This window comes from Panicum virgatum, chromosome 1K (genome assembly GCF_016808335.1).
Source record: "Panicum virgatum strain AP13 chromosome 1K, P.virgatum_v5, whole genome shotgun sequence".
Classification (NCBI taxonomy): domain Eukaryota; kingdom Viridiplantae; phylum Streptophyta; class Magnoliopsida; order Poales; family Poaceae; genus Panicum; species Panicum virgatum.
The window spans coordinates 39,203,141-39,227,023 of NC_053136.1; the positions used below are offsets into that span (position 1 = coordinate 39,203,141).

General features: G+C 46.7%; 2 protein-coding genes across 2 annotated transcripts; one reads left to right on the forward strand and one right to left on the reverse strand.

The window, feature by feature from the left end:
• Positions 1 to 482: 482 nt before the first annotated feature.
• LOC120655179 (protein ASPARTIC PROTEASE IN GUARD CELL 1-like) lies at positions 483 to 914 on the forward strand. The gene has a single exon (XM_039932923.1). The coding sequence runs from the start codon at positions 483 to 485 to the stop codon at positions 912 to 914; it is 432 nt and encodes a 143-aa protein (XP_039788857.1).
• Positions 915 to 4,989: 4,075 nt separating this feature from the next.
• Positions 4,990 to 23,417, reverse strand: LOC120655187 (ankyrin repeat-containing protein ITN1-like). Its single transcript, XM_039932933.1, has 3 exons — positions 22,942 to 23,417; positions 22,054 to 22,501; positions 4,990 to 5,148 (listed from the first exon to the last, which is right to left on the reverse strand). Exons 1-3 carry the CDS (start codon positions 23,415 to 23,417, stop codon positions 4,990 to 4,992), a joined length of 1,083 nt encoding a protein of 360 aa, XP_039788867.1.
• Positions 23,418 to 23,883: the final 466 nt, after the last annotated feature.

Here is a 23,883-nt window from a genome sequence, read left to right on the forward strand (position 1 = left end):
CGCACACCTCTGCTGCGGTTGCTTCCGTGCGCTCGATGCGTTCTCGCGCGCCCACCACGTGTCCGCCGGCAGCCTCCGCCCCAACGTGCGCGTCCGCTGGCCACCTCCGCCCCGCCGCGCGCTCGCCGGCCACCTCCGCTTGAGCAGCAGCAGCTCGAGGCCGCGCTCGCGCTCCATCCTTGCCGCGCTCACGCCGCGCCCGCGCTCCGCCCTCGTCATGCCCGCGCTCCCGCCGGCGCCCCGCCGTGGCCGTCCGCGCCCGAGGGGGCCTCCGGCCGCCCGAGCTCTGTGCCTCCACATCAAATCCACGCCGAGAGCAGAGCAGAGGACGACGCCGCCATGGCCCAAGAGCAGAGGCCGCCATCGCCGCCATGGCCCAAGAGCAGAGGACGACGACGGCGCCATGGCCCAAGAGCAGAGGTCGCCACACACAGGACACCGCCGCCGCCGCAACGAGGGACGCCGCGACGAGGGACGCCGCGATGAGGGAGCCTCGCCCCCCCTGCTCGCCGCGCCGCCCCAGCTCGGCGCGCCAGCCGCCCACCACCCGTGCCCGCGCGGACCTCCACCGCCGTCCGTTGTCGTGGGCCTGTGCACCTCCGCCCGTCCGTCGTCGGGGGCCCTGCGTCGCGGAATCGAGCCGCCGCCGCCCGGAGCCGAGGGTGGGAGGATGTCGGGATCCGGCCGGCCGGCTCGCAGGAGCAGATGGTTGGGGTCCCGCCGCCGTGGCTCGGCCGCCACGCGTGTCCGGCGGCGAGGCCACGGTGATCGTGGACACGGCCAGTGAGCTGACCTGGGTGCAGTGCGTGCCATGCGACTCGTGCCACGACCAGCAGGAGCCCCTCTTCGACCCATCCTCGTCGCCGTCCTACGCCGCGGTACCGTGCGACTCGCCCTCCTGCGATGCGCTGTGAGTGGCCACGGGCATGTCGGGGCCCCCGTCCCCGACGTGCGGCGGCGCCACTGGCCGGCCCGCCTGCAGCTACATGCTCAGCTATCGCAACGGCTCCTACTCCCGCGGCGTCCTGGCGTGCGACAAGCTGAGCCTCGCCGGCGAGGCCATCGACGCAGGCCTACATCGACGGCTTCGTCTTCGGCTGCACTAGCAACCAGGGGAGAGATGGAGGGCACGGGGGAGAATGGGAGGGAGGAGGGAGAGAGAAGGGGGAGGGAGAGTTAAAAAAAATATATGACATATGAGTCCCACCGTGGTAGTTGATATAGGGGAGAATATAGAGGATGAATGAGTGCATAAGAATATAGTATAGAGGAGAGAATCTCGATGACCATGATAGATATATTCTCTTAGAGGATGGATATAGGGAAACAGCGAACAGCCTTATCCCCACCGTCCATCTATGACTCTGTCCCATCGCTGCCTCTCTCCTCCTACCCTTTTTAATTCACGAATATGTGTATCCCCGTGAGTATACAGTTCGTCTACAGATGTATACGCCATACGTGGTCCACCTGCATACAGCGTCCGTCTCTATCTCTCTTCGTTCTCTCTCCTCCTCCTGCTGGTGCTCCGTGGTGCGCCGCCGCTCCTCTCCCCCCCCCCTCTCTCCTTCCCCCCTTGCTACTACTCCTGCGCCTCGTCGCCGGCAGCCACCGCGCTCATCTTTGCTCCGCCGCCATCGATGCCAGAATCGACATTCAAAGGTTTGTCTCTCACCAACTGGATCTGCCGCCGCATCCGCATCCGCCGCCGGGTCCCTGCGCCGCCCGGCCTCCCGACATCCTCTTATTCTGCCGCCACCGCGGCTCATCTTGCTATTTCTCTCTCTTAACATCATCTTTCTCTATCCACTCTGCACCTCTCTCTCTGATCCGCCACCTCCCTTTTTAGATCATCAGTACACCGAGCTTCACCACCCACATAATCCAAAACCTATATTCTTCCCCCAACTTCTTCCGGTAGGATTCCAACGGGGGACATAAGGAGAGCTGTTGCCGGTATGCCCCCTCTGATTCCACTATTAAATCTACGGCAATAACAATGCAGTGCTACTATAGGCAATCTTCAGATGATACTGTAGTATTACTGTAGCCAATTATCAATTAATTACTGTCATTAGATTCATCGTAAAATGTTACACACATTCCTAAAAAAGTTTAGCAAATAGACTTCATTTAGTATTCCATGCATGCGAGATTTTTTTTCGGGAAATGTGCGCGCTAGGATCCTAGTGTGATCCAAATATGGCCATGGTCATCAACATTTGCATATTTACATTCTTGGCTTATTTCGGCTTATTTCCTCTCACACAATACTATTCATTCTACCAACCAAGCACTGTTCATTCCACCAGATCAATCTCCTTGAGGAGACATATGTTTCCTCCGTAACAATATTTTGCTGCTCACGGATTATTAGGATCCAAATCCTCCCCCAAATGCAGGTTGATATCTGAAATTTCTCATGAAAAAAATGTCAGGAAGAAGAAGCCCAAGATGAAACCTTTCCCAAGCCAATGCAAGCGCCACGGAGAAAGATGGGAGATGGAGCGCAGCCTGCTAGTCTCACATGGGATGGGTTGCGTGGGAGAGTGGAGGGCGGCGGCGCGTGGAGAGGGAGGACAGAAGCGAGGCGGTGGTAGCGGCGCGTGGAGAGTGAGGAGAGAAGCGGGGCGGCGGCGGCGCGTGGAGAGAGAGGAGAGAAGTCCGGCGACCGCGACTGGGGGCGGCGGCGACGAGAGCTCGAGGATACCGGAGGCGGTGCTGGTCTGGATGCGGAATGCCGGAGCTCAAGGAAAGGGGGCTTGGAAGGAGAATTGCGCGCGTCAGAGAGAGAGAGCAGGAGAGAGAGAGAGCGTGGGAACAATACAGACCAGCGAAAAACGAAATACGCATAGGAATACATGGTGAGAGGGAGTGCGGCACGAATCCTAAAGCACTAACTGGCGGCTGCAGATAAGCTGCGCTCAGCGCACGTTCGCGGCGAGTCATTTTTGCGCTGGTTCCCCGCTCCCCGCAGCCGGCCCCGTCCCTGCGCCTACGCTCGTGCCGCAACCCACTACCCATGCTCGAGCGCCAAATCGACGACTGCTCCCCCTTGGCCGCGGCGGCGGAGCTTGCCCACGTGGCCGCCGGAGTGGAGCTCCCACGCGCCCGCAACGATAGAGCTCCCGCTCTCCCTCGGCGTGGCGGCAGAGCTGGCCCGCGTGCCCGTTGAGGTGGAGCTCCCGCACGCCCGCGCGGCCGCCGGGGCGGAGCTCCCGTATGCCCGCGTGTCCGCTGTGGCGGCGCTTGCCCGTGTGGCCACCGGGGTGGAGCTCCGGACGCCCGCGTGTTCGTGGCGGCCGACCTTCCGCACGGCGGCGCATCCGCCTGTTCATGGCGGCTGCCAGGAATGGAGGTGTGCCCGCTGTTGCCATGGCCGCTCGGGCTCCCTCTCTCTGTGTGATTTCTCCACTTGGAAAAATGAGAGAAAAACGGGCTGTGATGGACTGAATAGTTCACCGCTTGAAAGAAGGGGTGATGGTATCTAGGAATTCTCCACCAAAGATTAAGACCCTGTTTGGCAGGGCTCCAAAAGGAGCCCGGCTCCGGCTCCACGCGGAGGCCTGCCAAACGAGGTGGAGAACCGCGGCTTTGGGATGGAGCCTCGGAATTTCCGCTCTCTGGATTGGAAGGGCGGAGATGGAGCGCGGCTCCACGGAGCTCTTCCTGTCCCTTGGACCGCCTTGCCCTCGCCAGGGCCCAGGAGCAGTGGCGCGGGCGGACGCTGGGAGCCGGCGGCGCGGACGGAGGCCGGAAGGCCGGTAGTGGCGCGGACGAAGCGAGGCGGGGTGGAGGAGGCGCAGCGAGATGAGGGAGGGGGCTCGGGCCGCCGGCGCTCGGGAAGGAGGAGGAGACGCGGGCCACGGCCTGCGGGTGGGTGGAGGAGGTGCGGGCCGCCGCTGCTTGAAGGAGGCCAAGCGCAGGACGGCAGGAGGCGGCGACAGGGCTGGGTGAAGCTGAGAGGAAGGAGACGGACGAGTGGATAAGAGGAGAGGAGGAAAAAAGAAAAGGGAAAGAAAAAAAGAGAGGAGAAAAAAAGAAAAAAAAAAGAAAAAAATAAAAGGGGCAATTTAGACATTTTACAATATCAATCCAACATGTGAAGTTGTTTTGCCAAACGTTTTTCAAAACGGCTCCCTCCACCAGAGAAGCCGCTCCACCAGAGGAGCCGGAGCTGGACCTGTATTTGGAGGAGCCAGAGGCCTGTCAAATAGGCCCTAAGTTCCATTTCAGAGAGTTCTAGAGAAAGATGATAAAATCCGAGATGGTTCAGCTTACAACTTAAAAGTGACTTGGTGGAGCACATTTGGAACAAGAATGGGCATTGTCGAAACATAGCTAGAATTTGAAATACATTATATATATACTATATGTAATTATTTCAATTTATGTGACTTATTTTAATATCTTACGAATATTGAAATTAAATGAATTATATTCTAGTGTGTTGTTTTACAAATGGTTCACAAAGCACATTTGAACACGACCATTGCATTATTTAATACTGCAATCGGTCTAAAAAACTGTGCACTGAGAATGACTATTTATTCCAGTGTCAAGATGATATGACACTCTTGGTAATTGTGCCATAAAACTCTCCACTAAGGCCAGTCTTAGTGGTAGTTTCACGGGCACAGTTACGTATATTGAGAACTAAGTAACTGTGCCAGATGAGTTTTATGGTGATGAAACTCTCCTCACATCCCATAAAACTTTATCCTTCTCTCTTCTTACCATGCAGCAATATTGATGATATTTAATGTCGTAAAATCCTTCATGAAACCTCTATTGAGACTGGCCAGCCTCGGTGGGGGATTTTATCTCACAATTTTCAAGACTAAAAATTAGATAACTGTGCCGGTTGGATATCATGGGGATAGAACTCTCTCCTTCAAAATCTATAAAATTACTGATATGGTAAAAAATTTAATACTCATAAAATCTTTCATGAAACTCCATGGCCTAAATGACGTACGGAGTACATGTCTACGAGCCCCGGGACACGCGCTGCCCAGCACCCTCCTCTAGGTCTTCAGCCAACAGCTCGGCGCCCAGCCGCTCGCCGTCCTCGGTGCTCGCCGTCCCCGACCTCAAGATGCCAGGGACAGCTACAGCCCTGCCAAGAAGGGGCTTGTTTGGTTGCCCCTGAAAAAAAATTCGTGAAAATTTTTCGGTTTTTTGACCACTAATTAGAAGTATTAAATGAATTTTAATTATAAAACTACCTCAACAACTATAGTAATGTAGCAGTTGTTGTAGCTAATGAAGCATTTGATTGTATGATTAGAGGAAAGTTACTGTAGTATTACTATTGTAAATCATAAATTAATTAGGTTGATTATATTCAGCTCGCAAAATTGTAAATCTGTGAAAATATTTCGCAAATAAATTTCATTTAGTACTCTATGTATAGAGACGCTTGTGCAACGCGAGGAGTGGAAGGCGATGCGATGCGGTAAGATGGGTCGAGAAGCATCCCGACTGCCTGAGAGACGGCCGGCGACTGCCCACGGTGCTCACCGTCCTTTATTAATGATCGGAGTATCGGACGGTTCTCATTGCGTGATGATGTGGCTCATCCTAAGCTCATTTTTGGCCCGATAGCAGGGTCAAGTTTCGTATCTCTACATACGATTTGCGCAACAAAACCGGCAGGAGAAACTGACCATTGGATCGGCCGGACGGAAGGCTGTGATCTTGCATTTCCAGATCATTTTGCAAAAAAAATCCAAGACTATGGAGAAATCAACCCACGGTTCGGCCACCTCTCTCAGAAAAATTTAAGAAAAAGTCCTCAATTTTTCTCGAAATCAACCCGCAGTCCAACTGTCCAGGCTTCAAGAAATTTGCAAAGAAAACCGTAAGTGTTTATAAAATCAACCCGCCGTCCTGATCCTCTCTCAACATTTTTTTAGAAAAACTCTCGAATTTTAATTAAATCAAACCACAACCCGTTCCATCCGATACTTCTACACGAGCAACATTATACGTACAGTTTGAACATTAAAATGCGTTAGAACTAAAAGTTGCTCAACATAGAATTTGATTAAGAATTGAAAAATTACAACTTTATTATAGAGTGAATTTTAAAATTCAAAATGCTTTCACAATTAATTTGCATAAACGGTTACATGCGACCTGTTGTACCTACAATTTGGACGCCAAAATATCTTCAAATCAAAAAATAATCAATACAAAAGTTGCCTAGAATTTAAAAATCTACAACTTTACTATATAACAAAGTCTTTTAAATTCAAAACATTTTCGTAATTCGTTCAACATAACATCTTAATTTGCTAAAAATATAATATCATACCACTGTTCTTCTATGACTTCTCATACTACCTCCATAATAATACATTATACTTTAATCTAACCACTACTTCCCTAAAAAAACACATCTATTAATTGCAATATGATTTCGCAAATACATTAAGCAACTAATTGTGCTCCGCCCTCTCTAATAAATTATCTTACCTCTTCTTTCACCACAATTATTTTCATAATTCGTTCAATATAACATCTTATTTTGTTAAAAATATAATATTATACTACTATTTTTCTATGCCTTCTCATGCAACCTCCAAACTAACGCGGCAATCTTAATATATCCACTACTTTCTTAAAAAACATCACATCTATTAATTACCTCATGATTTCACAACTGCATTAAGTATCAAAGGGTGTGTTTAGTTGGTGAAAAGTTTGGATTTTGGTACTTAGCACAATTCGTTGTTACTTGACAGATAATATCCAATCATAAACTAATTAGACTTAAAAGATTCATCTCATTGTAATCAGTTAGACTATGTAATTAGTTATTTTTTCAATTATATTTAATGCTCCATGTATGTGTCCAAAAATTTGATGTAACACTACTGTAGAATTTTTTTTTAAACTAAACAGGGCCTAACTATTGTACTCCGCTACTCTACCCTCCGTAATAAATTATTTTGTCCCTTCTTTCGTCATCAATCAAAGCCCCTAAAGGAACATCAAATTCTTCTATGTCCACCCAATCCCGCGCCCCCGCTGAGACGCTCAGCAAACAGTGCACCAACCAATTTGTACCCCGAATCTCGACTCTGTAAAAATTGAGGGCTCAAAATACTCCTAAAAGATCTTCAACCCGATCCAACGGACGACGTTATATATGGATCATCCGCTTCAACGCGTCTCCACCCCATCGCGTCACCCTGCGTGCGCACCCACTCTCTCGCACACCCCGTGACGCGCGTTCGAAGCCGACTCCCGCACTCATTTTCCTCCAAAAAAATTCATCGGCCGCCGCTGCCTCACGCCGCTCTCCGGCCGGCCACTGCTGCCCTGCGCGCCGGCCGTGGCTGCCCACGTGCGCCGGCTGCCCCGCGCGCCGCCGTGCGGAGCTGGGAACCCCTCCTCCGGTGAGTCGCCGCCGGAACCTAAACCCCCCTCGCGACCCTAACCTAATCTGATTCCCCCGAAACCCTAACCCCCCTGTACCCCCGTTTCCTTCGCAGGATCGCGCCGCGGACGAGCTCCCCTCCAACAGCACCTCCGACTCCGACTTCATCGCCGACTCCGAGGAGAGGTGGGAGACGACGACGACTAAGGGTTCGCGCCCGACGAGGACGCCCCGCCCACGATGGCAACGCCTCCGCCGCCGCCGATGCTGATGCCGGTGGGCGGTGCCGAATCGGGCGCGGAACCGCACTCCTCCGCGCTGCACGCGGTGACCCGCCGCCGCAGGCCCTCAACCAGATCTAGGATCAGGAGGGGCGGGGCGGCAGATCCAGGGCGGGGGCGCGCCGTGCTGCCTCGCCTGCCCGCGCGGGAGCCGCGTTGCTCACCCGAGCGCGAGCAGCCGCATGCCCCCACCCCTCCCGGCGGTAGCCGTGTGCAGGCCCAGCAGGCCGCGGCCCTCCGCTGGCCGCGCGGCCGTGCGGAGGCACATGGTGCCCCGCCACTGCAGTGGCGCCCCGTGCCTGCAGTGGCGCCCCCTGCCTGCATGCACGCCCCGCCGGCCACGCGCCCTGCAGCGTGCGCTCATCCGGGACTCCCGTAGCTGTGGACACGATATGGACGGGCTCAACAAGTACTTCGCCGTCCGGGACTCCCGGCAGCTGCGTCTTCATCTTCTCCGCCGTGGGTGACATACTGCTCAAGCTGGGAAGCCGGCGCTTCCAGTTAGTCACTGGTACCACGCTCCTCACATTCCTCTCGCCACACATTACAGTTGCTATGCAAATCTGCTGTAGTTTTTACCGGACTGCATGTTCTGCGTCCTCCCGGCCTTCAGTCAAGAATCTGAAAGTTTAATAAGGCATACAAGTGTGGTTTGCCTTCTAACTAGCTCACTGCTACTTATATGCATATTTATAGGACGCAACAATTAAAACAAAAGAATGGAGTAATATTGCCCAGAATGGCAGGAGCTATGGTCATAGCATTGCCTTGCCATGCCATTGTTTAGTTGTTTTCACTTGATCAGCTTTTGTGCCAAGATATGTGGATGCTTATGTGGTGAAGTGATGGCGTTTGTATTGTCTTTGTGCCAGGAGCACGCGAGCCATTAGCATCACTCATGGCACCTCTCATGCTTAGATGCTCTTGATGCTTCTCTCTGGTGAGTATTTGCTAATCATTGATGTGAACAAAAATGAATTAACGAGGATCTTGACTTGCATATGCTTCGAGAGGGATCATACAATCCCGTATACTCGAACCCAGAGTGGACACGGCTCTGCAAGGGCTAGATCTACGTCCTAAGCCAAGACGACACAACGGTGGCACCAGTCACTCCCTTCCTTCGCCGCGTCGCAATCCGCGTGAGAAGCTCCCCTACCTGATCAGCATTACCAGCAGGCACACACCACTCGTGGCGCGGCGTCGGAGGTAAAGGAGTCCTTTCTGGAAGAACAGGAGCATGGTTATCGATACAAAATCACTCCGCTTTCCAATCCCCAATTTGACGACGCAGTGAATACGGGATATACATCTCCGCCATGCCAGGGCGAAACTAGAGATCAGCACCCCCACCCTAGCAATATTCCTAAGATTGGGATACGGATTCAAGGAAAAGAGGCTTTTGAAAAGGTCAAAATGGGGATGAATCCCAAGAAATGCCTCACATAGCTGAACAAAAATAGCTATGTGCAAGTCGAATTAGGGGTCAGATGGTGAAGCTGAATACCCCAAAAGAAAAGAAGACCCCGCAAGAAGTCGCAAGCGGGAATGGCAAGGCCACGCTCAACGAAAGCTTTGAAAAGAACGATTTCAGAAGTTTTTTTCGAATGGCCTCCCATGACCCTCGGCCGACTGCCACTAGATCAAAGCCTTGTATTGCAAAAGACGGTGGCTAACAAGAGATGAGATTGCGGCCTCTGACAACCTACTTTTTCTGACAACCTACTTTTCTTCCACCCATCGGCCATCGTCGCCTCCTTCTCTGACGCCTGGCGCTTAGATTTCTTCGGCGCCATCCGAAAAGTCACGAGCCTCTTTTTGTGCATATGCTCAGGGGCTGAGAAATCAAAGGAAGAAACAAGGAGATGGGTAGAAACAAGAACAGGTGAAAATACAAGATCGGATCACCTCAGCTAAATAATAAGGTCAGTAGCACTCCCGAAAATATCAGGAAGCCCAAAGGTCAGAATGTATGCTTCGGTTGGGGAACCTTAACCCTAAATCGAGGGATTTCAAGTCAAGGCTCTGGAGCTGCGAAGACATGCATCATAAATGATGAACTTTTTTCAAAAAAGACCCTGAAGACGGAAATGATCCTCAACCTGATCCAACGGTTCAACCTAAGGCTCAGGGGCTACTCCATATGGAGTGCGAGTACATCGCGCACCATATCAGAAAGAGAGATTCGGGGCTAGAGCACCTCATAGCCTCGATGCAGCAAGAGAAGTACACGAAAGACCACTCGAAGCACTCAATGGACTCCAAACCTGAACTACGGATGCCAGAAGCACTCGAAAGAACTCGACGGCATCTTCAAAAGTACTCAACGCCTGCAGGACTCGACTACGAAGAGCTCGGGGGCTTGTCAGACCCGGGGTAGCAGGACTACTCACGGGTATGGAATATTCTAGAGTAGAGAGTACCACATGGATATGCCCTACCTCCACTGTAACTACTCGTACAAAAGTAGGACTAGCCAAAGTACAAGGAAACTACCCGACCCACTCGGAGTAGGTGTTGGTGCTCCTTAAGTACCCATTTTATCCATTGTTTATCCTTAATAATGGCAAGAATTTAATATCAAAATCACTAACCGTCCTAACCCCGGCCTAATTATTGGTCATTTTCACACTTGCACATATATTTTGGAGGAACTTCGTTTTTGCAGGTTTTTGACCTATTTTGGAGCATGAAATGACGAGGCCCGTGATCGAGCGCCAACACGAAGAAAGACGATGGCCAAAGCCCAAAGGAAGGACCAAAGCCCATGTTGATTCTAAGCCCATTCATGAACATCCATCCTCCAAGAGAGCCCAAAGGACCGAGCCCACGAAGATGAGATCAAGATACTTCGGGATTAAGCAAAGCAAATGAAGATTTAAGGAAGGATTCCCTATCCTATCCTTTCCTCGAAGATATCTCCAAGATAACGACGTCCAAAGGGGTGCAATCATGAAGGACATAAACTCTAGTTGATGTGAGGAGTCTACACGCGAAAAATGAGACCGAGGCAGGCCCGAAAGAGGGTAGGCCGGCCGGCCTAGGCCCATGAGCCGGCCGGCCTAGCCCGTTTCCGAGGCGGTTCGGCCTCCCCTTCGACCGGTGGCTTCCTCGGCTTATAAATAGCTCGCACCTTATTCAACTCGGGGCATACATCCACCCAGAACTCGACGAAAACCTAGGGCCAAGACCGGAGGGAGACGACGGCCGTTGCAAGTCTTCGAAGTTGTCTAGGAGATGGCTTAGGCCGCCCCTAGCCGGCATGGCCTCCCTGCGTGGTTGTGCCATGGTGGAGTTCATGAGCTAGTTGGAGTCGTCAATGGTATGTACTCGGTGGTGACGATCAAACAAATCTATTATGTGAGTAATGATAATCATGTCTTCCGAATCTTTTAGCGACCATGTTCTCTCTTTTGATTTCGTTCTTTTCTTTGTGTTTGCTTCATCCTAAATCTATTATCGAGATAGATCGCTTAGCATGATCTTGTAGTCATGGTGGCTAGAGGTTCATGGCGGAACTACCAAAGGGGGTTCGACTTGCTTCAGGGTGCTTTCGTCCAAAGGAGGGCGTCGTGACATGGCGTTGCTTTAAATAGATGGGGGTATCGAAGGATCAGATTGGAGATTTTGGGTTTAAAGATGCCATTGATTGAGATGCATGATTTATTTGCTCGTTAGCTTGAACTACAACTAGATGACAATAGGCCTAGTCATGTCTTTGGTTTTGCTATGGTTACGCCTATGTTCATGGATGAGATCAACCTTTACACAACACTCATATCTATTAAAGGTTACTCTATATGTGCAATTCATGCTTCATGTTAGGATAGATCCATTAGATTAGATGGAAAACCTTAGATAGTTCTTTGTCGATCCACGGATTGATAAACCTTGGGGGAATACTCTAAGGGAAAAGCTACACGATCCCGTCCGCTTGCGGTATATAAATTGGGGTGCTAAGGAGCATCAAGTTTTTCTGGCGCCGTTGCCGGGGATCGGCAACTCAAACCCTAGGGCGATCTATCTAGTTTTTTGGACTAACCCTAATTTTTATTATTGCATATACCCTTGTTTTCTTGTTTGTGTCCTTGAAAGCAGGTGGAAAAAGCTAGACACCAAACTTGGACTTCGAGAAGTCCATAATCCACTTCAACAAATTTCAACAATCGGCAACAAGATGATCGAGGAGCCTCGACATGGAACATCGACAACGTACACATTGACATGACGGCAACAACATCAAGATTCGCTCTTTAGTTGTAGGTGCTAACTTTTGTTAGTGGCCCAGCATCAGCTATCGAGTCCCCACTCCCCAAAGCAAAAGATGATAAATAAGGTACGCCGCCGTGTCAATTAATTTTAAAGACTAATATTTTTGGGAAGAATTGTTTGTTCAAGCAATAGGTATGAAGCATGCCCGCGAAGAAAATTGTGCGATCATCATCATCTATGAAGTGTTACTATTGTGATGAGTTTTTCATCCAAGATTAGAGAAGTACCATGAGAAAATAATAGATTATTTTGAAGCTCCATCAAGTCTTCTTTCCAACGGATCAAGAACCGTCAACTTTGGAGATCGGTGTGAAGAGTTATGGTAAAATCTTTCAACGTTGCGCGTTCTGAAATCCCTCTGGACAGATTGCAGCGCCGTAATAAAACAAGCATAACTTCTTTATCCAGAGTCCAATTGGGGCGAATAACCACTTGTTGGAAAAATAATTTGATGCACCTTGCAATGGAGTAGAAGTTTGATACACATTCTGCTGTGGATGAAGGGGAATTCAACGAGGATAGAGGCAGTAGCAACCGACGAAGAAGGTGATGACGATGTCAAAGGATGATTGAAAAGCTGTGTACACAAAAGATGATGATTTGAAGTTGACCAAAGCTGGAGGCAACAAGATTAGAAGAACCATGACACCACCTATCTTCTCTAGTGGGATGCTCGATATACTTCTAATCGAGTGATGCTATCAAGGAAGGAAACCGTTCGGATCATACACACGAAGCACAGGAGCATCTTACAATCCCGACACCTTGGGTAGAGCAAGAACAATGGAGAAGACACATCATTGAAGTCGTGATATTTGCTGGTAATCAATGGTGATGACCTTGAAGCCTAGGGACGCACGACACTATGTTCCAAAGACCACATGATCGAGATCATTGACATCTTCGGATGAATTCACAAGAAGATATTATTCTCATCAATGTCCAGCTCGACCTCAGAAGCAAATAGCAGCATATTTTTGGATATTCAAAAGCTTCACGAAGTTCCCGTTCCAACGAATCAAGAAAGTCAATCGGAGATTCCTACAAGCGGGTATGGCCAAAACATTGAAGGTTGTGCACTCTGAAAATTTCTGGACAGCACGCAGCGCCAAAAGTGAAACGGGCATATCTCCCTCGTTTGGACTCGGTTTAAGATGAATGACCATTCGTTAGAAAGATAATTTCATAAACATTTCAATAGATCTATATTTTGGTATATTCTCTGTTGAGTATACAGGAGAGATTCCACGAAGAAGAGGCAGGAGCAACGAGATGAGAACATGATAGAGAAGATGATGATGACAACAATGAAGGGGAGCTTGGGCGATGCTTTCATCAAGCGTACATGATAAAATTCAGAGGCTTGGAGCAGAAGAAGAACCCCAATGACATTGGCAAATGAAGGCACAAGTGGTCGACCTTCGACAAACGAAGATGTTGCAAACAAACCACGACGGATTACAAGAGCGCAACGTTCAACACATGGTGACGTGAGAAGCAAACCACGACGGACCACGAAGAGTGCATCAAGATGACATCTCGCACAAAGCACCACGACTCCAATGAGTATGAAAAAGCTCCGAGGCTAAGGTATACATTGAATTCTCAAGCTTCTATTGGTTTTGTTGATAATCTTTAAAAATCTCATGCTCGAACCGATAGTCGGAATGAAAGTTTAAATTCTATTCCTTGTTCTTTTCATGATGATAGGCTAGAGTTTCTTGAGAATGTTGATTTCATGCTCAAAGAACATCTGCCTAATAATGAGCTCCGTGCTATGCAAGAAACACATGCTGCATTTAATTACACCATGCCTTGTTAATGAAATTTAATTGAGGATGTGATTATGTTGCATATGTTTACAAATAATTGCAAATTTCGATCTTGCTTTGCGCTTGGTCAAGCTCATGACCCTAAAAGAGCACATGTCGGGAGAAGCCATGAATTTCACTAACCATGTAGGACATGAAACTCAAATGATGATGATGGAAACCGTGCCCAAAATTTTGAACACCATCATAAACATCTTCAAGTTTCAAGAACGGACGTCGCTAAGCCTCAACAATTTTGTGCACAAATCCAGAGATTTACAATGCAAGAAAGTTGAATATTCAGGATCTCCATCAAGTCCTCGGTTCAACACATCCATGATCGATACAATCGAAGACCCACGGGAGGAGCTATGTCTCAAACATCGGAGATGCACGTGCTGAAATCAGCACGTGACAGATTGCAGTGATGGGAAAAAGGGGCATAACTCCCTCAATTGGAATGCGTTTTGGGCAAATGAAGACTTTTTGGAAAGAAGATTTTGTGCACCTTGCATTAGATCAATTGGTTGGCGCAACTCCCAATCTGGACAGAGAGGAAAATCCGTGAAAATAAAGGTAGCGACGAAGGACAACAAAGAAGGAGGTGACGATGATGTGAGAGACGATTGGACAAATTTTCCATTAAGCGTGATTGATCATGTCCAACATGGGAAGTGGAATAAGAGCTGCATGGAACACCTTCACCTCTTGCATGAAGGACCATGGCTTCGCATCAATTTGAAGGTAAGAAAGTTGAGCTCTATGACTTTAAATGAAGCGCTTTGCGGGAGACGACCCGGTCTTTTATTTTTTATATATTAATATGACCGTCTACATTGCACTCTTTAATCGGAATATCAAGTAACATTTTACCATGGCTCTAACAAAAACCATAACTTCATGTTGTTCATTCTAAATGTTATTGAGGGAGCACTTTGTTATTTGATCTTGGGAAACTTGTAGATCTTTTTGTGTGCCTATTAGTGTTTAGATTCTTTTTATTTGTGTCCTTTTAGAGGGAAATATGAAGTGTTGCACCACCCTTTGATTCTAAACTTGTGGCTAATTAACTTAGGCTAACTTTTTGTTTTGTTTTAGACCACCTCATCATGTCATATCATTTTATTCACCCACCCCGTGTTGCATTGCATACCCTGTTGTTTGTCTCACCCTTGCATTGAATTGCATGTTGCATTTAAAAAAAACTTTTTTAAAAAAACAATGACTAGCCTCGCTTTTGAGATCCTAAAACCCTTAGGAAAACCACTCATAGAGCAATCCTAAAACCGTAGGTTATGTTTTTCATTAAAAAAAATCTAACTTTTGTTTCTCTCTAGTTTTTTTTAAAAACCACCCTAGATAGAATTTCTATACCCAAGACTCTCTCTTCAAAATTTTTGTTTTAAACCAAAAAAATATAGGAAACCCATAAACCTACTTCTAAAACCTTGTTAGCTCAGTTGCTTGGTCCTTTTTCGATAAATAACATTTTCATTGACAAAAGCCTCACTTCTTATGAAGTGTCGCGAAGGCTTTTTGTCACTCTTAGCAATTGTTTTTGAATAAGCTAGTTGCAGAACAACATCGAAAGGTCCTTTCAACCCTGCTAACACTTGTTTTTGCTAACTTTACATTTGCACTTTGCATCCATTCCATTGTTCATGCAACAAGTTGAGTCTAGGGATACTTGGTTTGTTGGCATTTGTCTCTACTCCCGACCGTCACTCCGGGGGTAGTGTGTGCACTTGATTGTTTTGCAGGCATGACAAAGTGTTCCCATGAATTCGTGATCAAAGAAGAAATCAAATTCGTCAACATCTCCAAAGTTCAAGAGCAAGCCCCGTTGTTTTCATCAAATTTTGCATATGGACAGAGACATACAAGGAAGAAAAAGTTGATATTCAGAAGCTCCATGAAATTCCCGTTCCAACACATCCAAGATCAATGAATTTGAAGACCCGTACTAGGAGATATGGCAAGAACATTGGACGTTGCGCGTTCTGAAATTCGGGACAGATTGCAGCGCTGGGATGAAATGGACATAACTCTCTTGTTCGGAATCAATTTTGGGCGAATGAGGACTCATTGGAAAGGAAAATTCGTGCACTTTACAATGTAGCAATGTTTCAGTACATGTTCTGTTCTGAAAATTGAAAGAAAAATTCGTGAAGATGAGGCAGCAATGGGACAACGAGGAATTAAAGGAGGCGACGACGATGTGAAGCAATGATTGGGACCATGACTTAATACAAGAAGAAGTTGAAGGAAATTGAGGCAACAAAGGTGAAGATACATTGAAGATGATATTCATACACATGAGGGAAGGACTTCAAGAATTGCAAGATGGTCCATCTTCTCCTTCCACGCCTAGCATCATGCTAAGCATGGGGGAGGATTTCGTAGACAAGGAAGAAAGATCTCATGGAGTAAGATAATCACGGTTGCCACAAGATGCTCATGATTCTTCTTCCATGCTTAGCACAATGCATAAGTATGGGGAGAGGCCTCGCTACACTTCATTACGAGCATTGAGAAGGACGGTAATTCTTCATCAACTCTCTCTTTTTCTAAATGCTTGTACATATATGCCTTCAACCATAAATGCAACATTTGTATATCTCTCCCTATAATAACATGGCTACTAGGAGTACAACCTAAATTTGTTTTTGTTTTCAATGAATGATAACCACCATCACTTTGTGCTCACCACATTGATACATTTTGGCAATGCCTTATGCTTATGGAAAAATGATGAAAGTTGCTGCTTTGTTTTACCTACGCTATGTTGTATATGAATTGACCATTTTCTCTCAATTAAATGGAATTAAAATGATTAAATACCGGCTCTTTTATTTGTGGAGGTTAAATGACTAAATTCCAGACCCACATATTCTATGTTGCTCTTTGATTTAAGTCTACCGATGATCTTACACCTTGTGTTGTTTAATTTGAAAACTTAATTCATATGCTATCTACATTTGTGAATCTCTTATAAAGTTCTACCTACCAAAGCCTATACATACATATTCTTTCATGATGAAACCTTTAGATTGCAAACTTATATTTTGATGAGTTGGATTAAGATTGATTTCTTTGGTATGAGACTAAGAAGCTGGTCATTCCGTTTTTTTTTGTGTAACCTTCTTTCTGCTAGCCTATTTATCCATGCATTGTGAGTTTCTACTTCGGGAATTTTGCAAACCTCGCTGGATATCCACACTAAACCAAAAATATCTTTTTGCGATTACCTCCTTGACCACAACCCAATTTGAGTATGGATTATCATTTCGACGGAATCAAAAGAATCAAGGGCACCATATAAAGAAAAGTTTTGGGAGACAAGGCTCCCCGGAGATTCAAGAGGTTCTACGAAGAAGAAGGTGAATTTGATATACTTACCCTAGCTAGTTGGTTCTCCCACTATTCATACTCGAGGACGAGCATTCGTTCAAGCATGGGGGGTGGCTGGGTAAGTATTCTATGTTATCAAAAGTTCTAAGGAGCAAAAAGAAAGAAAAAAAGAGAAAGAAAGATAAAAATAGAAAAATGAAAAAAAGAGGAGAAAAGAAAAGAAAAATGAAAGAATAAAAGAGAAGAATAAAATGCTCCTTAGCTCTTTTTGGCTTCATTAATTTTTCAAGTTAATTTAAAGAATTATTCCATACTCAAATCTTCCAACCATATACAATCCGATAACGAGAACTTCATTTGTGTCTCGGGATCATCCATTTGCCACTTGCACATGTCCACCTATCTAAATGTGTGTGTTTCATCTTTCTCCCTCTCCAACATTATTTTACAATGGCCTTTTTGACTAGTCTCGGTAATTCCATTAGATCTCTCTCTTAGTTTGATAATATTTCAAGTATAATGTTTTTCTAGGATTGTTTTTACCTACCAAGCTCCACATAAGCCTTCCACTTTTATATATGAGTAGAATAGGTTAAAGACAATCTAATGTAGGCTTGAGCGAATTGTTGAGATGAGTGTTTCCATGATCTTTTGCAAGAGAACCTTACTTATGTTTGATATGCATTCTTTTGAAAACTCTTCACGATGAAACAAGATAAAGGTTTGAAGTTCGCTTAAGTTTAAGAGCATTGCATTTATTTATTATTGTGGCTTGTTCTTTAATTGCTAGTCTATCTTCCATAATGAAAAAGTAGCCGGTCACAACATGAACTTAAATGCTAAATACTTGAGAGAGCAATATGTCTTGTTATGTATGACTAAGTGCAGAGAGGACATTGAGGGGCAACGCTGATTTCTTTATAAGCAAAGCTCCTGTACTTACTCGAGGACGAGCAAGGTTTAAGCATGGGGGAATGCTGGCACTCCTTAAGTACCCATTTTATCCCTTATTTATCCTTGATAATGGCATGAATTTAATATCAAAATCACTAACTGTCCTAACCTCGGCCTAATTATTGGTCATTTTCACACTTGCACATATATTTTGGAGGAACTTCGTTTTTGCAGGTTTTTGGCCTATTTTGGAGCATGAAATGACGAGGCCCGTGATCGAGCGCCAACACGAAGAAAGACGAAGGCCAAAGCCCAAAGGAAGGACCAAAGCCCATGTTGATTCGAAGCCCATTCATGCACATCCATCCTCCAAGTGAGCCCAAAGGACCGAGCCCACGGAAATGAGATCAAGATACTTCGGGATTAAGCAAAGCAAATGAAGATTTAAGGAAGGATTCCCTATCCTATCCTTTCCTCGAAGATATCTCCAAGATAACGACGTCCAAAGGGGTGCAATCGTGAAGGACATAAACTCTAGAAGATGTGAGGAGTCTACACGCGAAAGATGAGAACAAGGCGGGCCCGAAAGAGGGTAGGCCGGCCGGCCTAGGCCCATGAGCCGGCCGGCCTATCCCGTTTCCGAGGCGGTTTGGCCTCCCCTTCAACCGGTGCCTTCCTCGGCTTATAAATAGCTCGCACCTTATTCAACTCGGGGGCATCCATCCACCCAGAACTCGGTGAAAACCTAGGGCCAAGACCGGAGGGAGACGACGGCCGCCGCAAGTCTTCGAAGTTGTCTAGGAGATGGCTTAGGCCGCCCCTAGCCGCCATGGCCTCCCTGCGTGATTGTGCCATGGTGGAGTTCATGAGCTAGTTGGAGTCGTCAATGGTATGTACTCGGTGGTGACGATCCAAACAAATCTATTATGTGAGTAATGATAATCATGTCTTCCGAATCTTTTAGCGACCATGTTCTCTCTTTCGATTTCGTTCTTTTCTTTGGGTTTGCTTCATCCTAGATCTATTATCGAGATAGATCACTTAGCATGATCTTGTAGTCATGGTGGCTAGAGGTTCATGGCGGAACTACCAAAGGGGGTTTGACTTGCTTCAGGGTGCTTTCGTCCAAAGGGGGGCGTCGTGACAGGGCGTTGCTTTAAGTAGATGGGGTATCGAAGGATCGGATTGGAGATTTTGGGTTTAAAGATGCCATTGATTGAGATGCATGATTTATTTGCTCGTTAGCTTGAACTACAACTAGATGACAATAGGCCTAGTCATGTCTTTGGTTTTGCTATGGTTACGCCTATGTTCATGGATGAGATCAACATTTACACAATACTCATATCTATTAAAGGTTACTCTATATGTGCAATTCATGCTTCATGTTAGGATAGATCCGTTAGATTAGATGGAAAACCTTAGTTAGTTCTTTGTCGATCCACGGATTGATAAACCTTGGGGGAATACTCTAAGGAAAAAGCTACACGATCCCGTGCGCTTGCGGTATATAAATTGGGGCACTAAGGAGCGTCAACAGTAGTACTCTAAACGTACTTAGTTAGGACTTTCCATGTAATCCCATTCTCCCAGATCATATAAGGGCGAACGGGAACCCCTCCAAAAGATCGAACAATACCAGAGGGAATACAAACCAACACACAGGACGTAGGGTATTACGCTACGGTGGCCCGAACATGTCTAAATCTTTGTGTTCCTTGCACCATCGCGTTCTGATCTCGGCGAGTCCCTACTCATAACCACTCTCCTCGGGATACCCCTCGGAGAATCCGATGGTAAAACACCGACACCTGCTCCCTCCGCCGCGCGAGCTCGCCGCCGCCGCATCTCCCTCCGCTCCGGCAACTTCTCCCTCGACCGCCCGGCCTCCCTCCATCGCTGCGGACCAACATCGTGCCATGGCGGCCGCGAGCAGAGGCGAGCTCCGGTGGCCCTCCTGTGGCGGCGGTAGTTGGGGACGAGCGCGGGAAGGACGAGGGGGCCCGCGCGCGTCAGTTTACTGTGTCATTCGTATCGTGCTGGATGTGCCGTGCGGGAGCTCAAACGCCACTTTCCAGCACCGTTTAGCGTCCCCCGCTGCGGGAGTTTTTGGTGTAAAAATGAACTGTATGCTGTGTCGTGTATGGGATAGAGGTCCTAGTGCGGACAGCCTAAAGCCTCCCTCGGGTACCGCATCACGGATTTCCATCATGACTGCCACGCAGCCCCCGCGGCCTAGCCACGATTCTCATGGCGTGTCCTCTGTCTGTGTCTATATGGCTCTATGCCGTGGACACGATGATGGCTGTGGCCTGTGGCTATGCCCTATTTGCAGAAATAGCCAAGAGTTATTTTGAAAACTAAAATTTAGCTGAAGAAAATAGGATTTCAATAAAATAGCCCTTGAGTTATTTGGATTCAAGCGCTATTTGGCTTCTAAAGTATTTTTCCCTATTATTTGGTTGCCACTTTTCCAAGAAAGAGAGTGAAAGAATCTGTGAGCTCCACCCGAAATAGCCGCAAATAGAACCTCTTGGGAGATAGTCTTTTGGGGTGGGCTATTTGCAAATAGTCCAAAAATAGTCCTCTTGTTTGGCTCCTCTTGGGCTATTTGAGGGAGGGCTAAAAAATAACCCATAGATCCAAACAGGGTCCTTATATCACCTAAGGTGATAAGTATGGAACCATCGCCTGAAGGATATACTAATGGGCTGTGATCAGCTCAACAATTAGACTGTTTAGCAATGATGATGTCACCCATGTGCATGCAAATTTGAAACTAAAAAAAGTTACAAGGATTAAACCGAGCATCCAAATTAAATTCGGATTGCATCATTGTCTTTCTTATAATAAGATCTTCAAAACAAGACCACACATGCATATGTTTGGACAATATTTTTTTAAAAAACATTTTTTATACTAAATAATTAATTTTGAATCCTGGGAACAAATAATTTAACAAGACGAACAAATAATTATTTTGACAAATAAAAAATTAAACATAACGAACAAATAATAATGTCCAACGAATAAAATATTAAATATCACGCACAAATCGGTCAACATCATGGAATAATTTAATCTGCAAAGCGAACAAATGGGTCAACGTCATGAAATATTTGATTATATATGAGCTTTAGAATAAAAAGAGGGAAGAGGAAAATAAATAAATAATAAATACAAAGCAGTACAAGGGAAAAATGAAAAATAAAATTAGAAAAAACTAGAAAAATGTAATGTGAAGCAGTGTGGGTCAACGTTCACATACATTAACAGGATCGGTTAATAAAAAGTACAATCCAAAAATATCAACATAAACATAAAATACTATAGTGTGGAGTAACGAAAGTGTTATTGGGCCGAAATTAATCTCGCCAGCCCGCAAACTCCCTTTAGGCGAATGCAGCGCACGCGATGTATAGTTGTCGCGCACGACGATCCTATTAGATGATGATCATCAGAATGTTGATGCTGCTGTCGGATCCAGCAAGTACTTTTACCCTCCGAACAAGAGGATCGTCGAATACGATTAGATAGATTCAGGTGCAAGATGACGACATCGTCGTCGACGACGACATGTACAACGACTAGCTCTAGCCAGGCCAGACGCCGGCCGTTGCAACGGGTCTAAACAACAGTAGCAACTCATGAGCATTTAACTACTGTTTAGTTAACATCCGTTACAATTAATGCATGGCCGGGCACCCTGCCAGTTATAATCAATTAATGATGATAAACGGAAAATAGTACCATTCAGATAAACTTAATTTTTCCGAACAATCAGATAAACTTAAATTGGTCTGCTTATTCGAGATGATGGGTCGTCTGCGGATCAATGTATCCCATGGACCTTCAGATATGCTATGAAGCAAGCCATCACAACGTAAGGCCAGAGTTGCACGAGGGGGACGGTCACGAAGGAGTACGCAAGGCTCAAGCATGCCCCGACACCCCGCCTGTTAAGAAGCGCTAGCTGATCCGTGCATACTGCCCATGTGAACCAAACAATGTCAACCAGCATGAAGAACGAAAACAGCCATGTGAGAAAAGCAATTACGTGGGCAACGGGATCCAGCACCGCATACGTGCCGAACACAAAGGCGCCGGCGAGGCACCGGGCCGAGCTCTTGAGGAAGAAGACGGATATGACGAAGGCCCTCCCGCGTGTGCGGATGTCGACGGTGCTCACTCCAGCGTACATGAGGCTGAGGGTGGACATGCCGGAGCACAAAGTCGCCAGGTTGTTGGCCGCGACGAATGCCTGGAAGGAGTACATCTTGGCGAGTTCTGGTGTACCTGCCCGGTTGGCATCAGTGCTATATCCTCCAGGTGACTGGAAAGCGGCGGCGAAGGAAACCGTCAGGATTAGCACTGATACAACGCCAACGATGGTTGTGGACTCTTTGATTGTCTCTGCCTCCTTCTCCTCATTTAGCATAGGGGCCTCCTCACCACGTCGGCGAACACCAAATCTAGCCCCAGCAGCCATTAGCATCTTGTACACCCTATTATTTGGGTCCTGTTAAATATACTAAACGATTAATCTTTTAATTTATTTATTTCAAAATAGAGTGTGTATATATATATATAGTAGACGCATACTCCTAAGTGTGCTCACACATGCACAGGCATGCATGCATACATACATGTGTGTGTACCTGAAGTGAATTAAGATAATAATAAATGGAGTACATTACGTACCGATCTTTCTAAAAAATAAAAGAAGATTACTACTAGTCTACTACTTACCAATCCAAAGAAAACCCCTGGGGGTGTTCTGCTATGTGAAAGATCCAGCGGCGTTCGGCCTTGGTTATTTTGTAGATTTAACTGAACTTCCTTTCTCCAAATTAGTTGACGCAAAGTCCCAGGGCCCCCACATGCAGCAGCAAAGTGTGGTGCGGAGTTGCCTTCGTTGTCCTGCATATTCACGATCGATGCAAACCTTCTCATCTGAAAAGCGCCATTAGCAGCCCAAAGATGGTTTCCTCTCAAGAGCAAAGAAATACTCCTTCGGACTAAATGGTAGTAGTCCTTGGAGACAGCAATGTGGAGGAAGGTCCTGCCCTGGGCGTCTCGTAGTTGGGCACAGTCGGGGCACTTTTCCAGCATCACATGAACGACGGCAAGGTTGTTCCCCAAGGCTGCCACATGTATGGGGAATGATCCAGTATTGTCAGGCTGATATGCCGAAGACTCGTAGGCATCTAGTAGCAGCCCGGCCCTTCTGTCGATATCCAATGCTGCTGCTGCAAAGTTCAGAGGTGTAGCATCTAATAGTAGCTCGGTCCTTCTGCTAATATCACCCTGTAGCCCGGCCCTTCTCTTGATGTCCCATGATGCTGCAAAGTGCAGAGGCGTACTTCCGCTTGATCGATGTTTGATAAGGTCCTCGTTCCACTCCAGTAACTTCTTTGTCATCCCTGCAGTCACAACAAGGACACATGCATGGTCAGGTAACTAGGAACATTGATTAAACAAATGAAAGCTGTCCAAATACAACAGCATAAATGATCGAGTTACTCAACCAATACCAACAAAAAGTCCATTCGACATCGATATAGGATGACACTTTGACCAATAATGTTTATAATCATTCTTTTGAATAGAATATTTATATATTATGAAAGTGTGTTTCATCATGAATCTGGTAACACCAACCTTGCATTGTTGATTTATATGTATTTCTAGTCATTGCTGGTTAAAAATAAAATATTTAAATTGGGCTGGAGGAAAAGGCCGTGGCTCATTAGCTCGTTGGGCTCGGCTAGCTTGGCTCGGCTCGATATGCCAACAAGCGAGATCGAGTTGGCATCTGAGTTCATTAGTACAACGCACGAGTTCGAGCAGCTTGTGAGCTGAACGAGCCGGCCACCAATTTTAATGG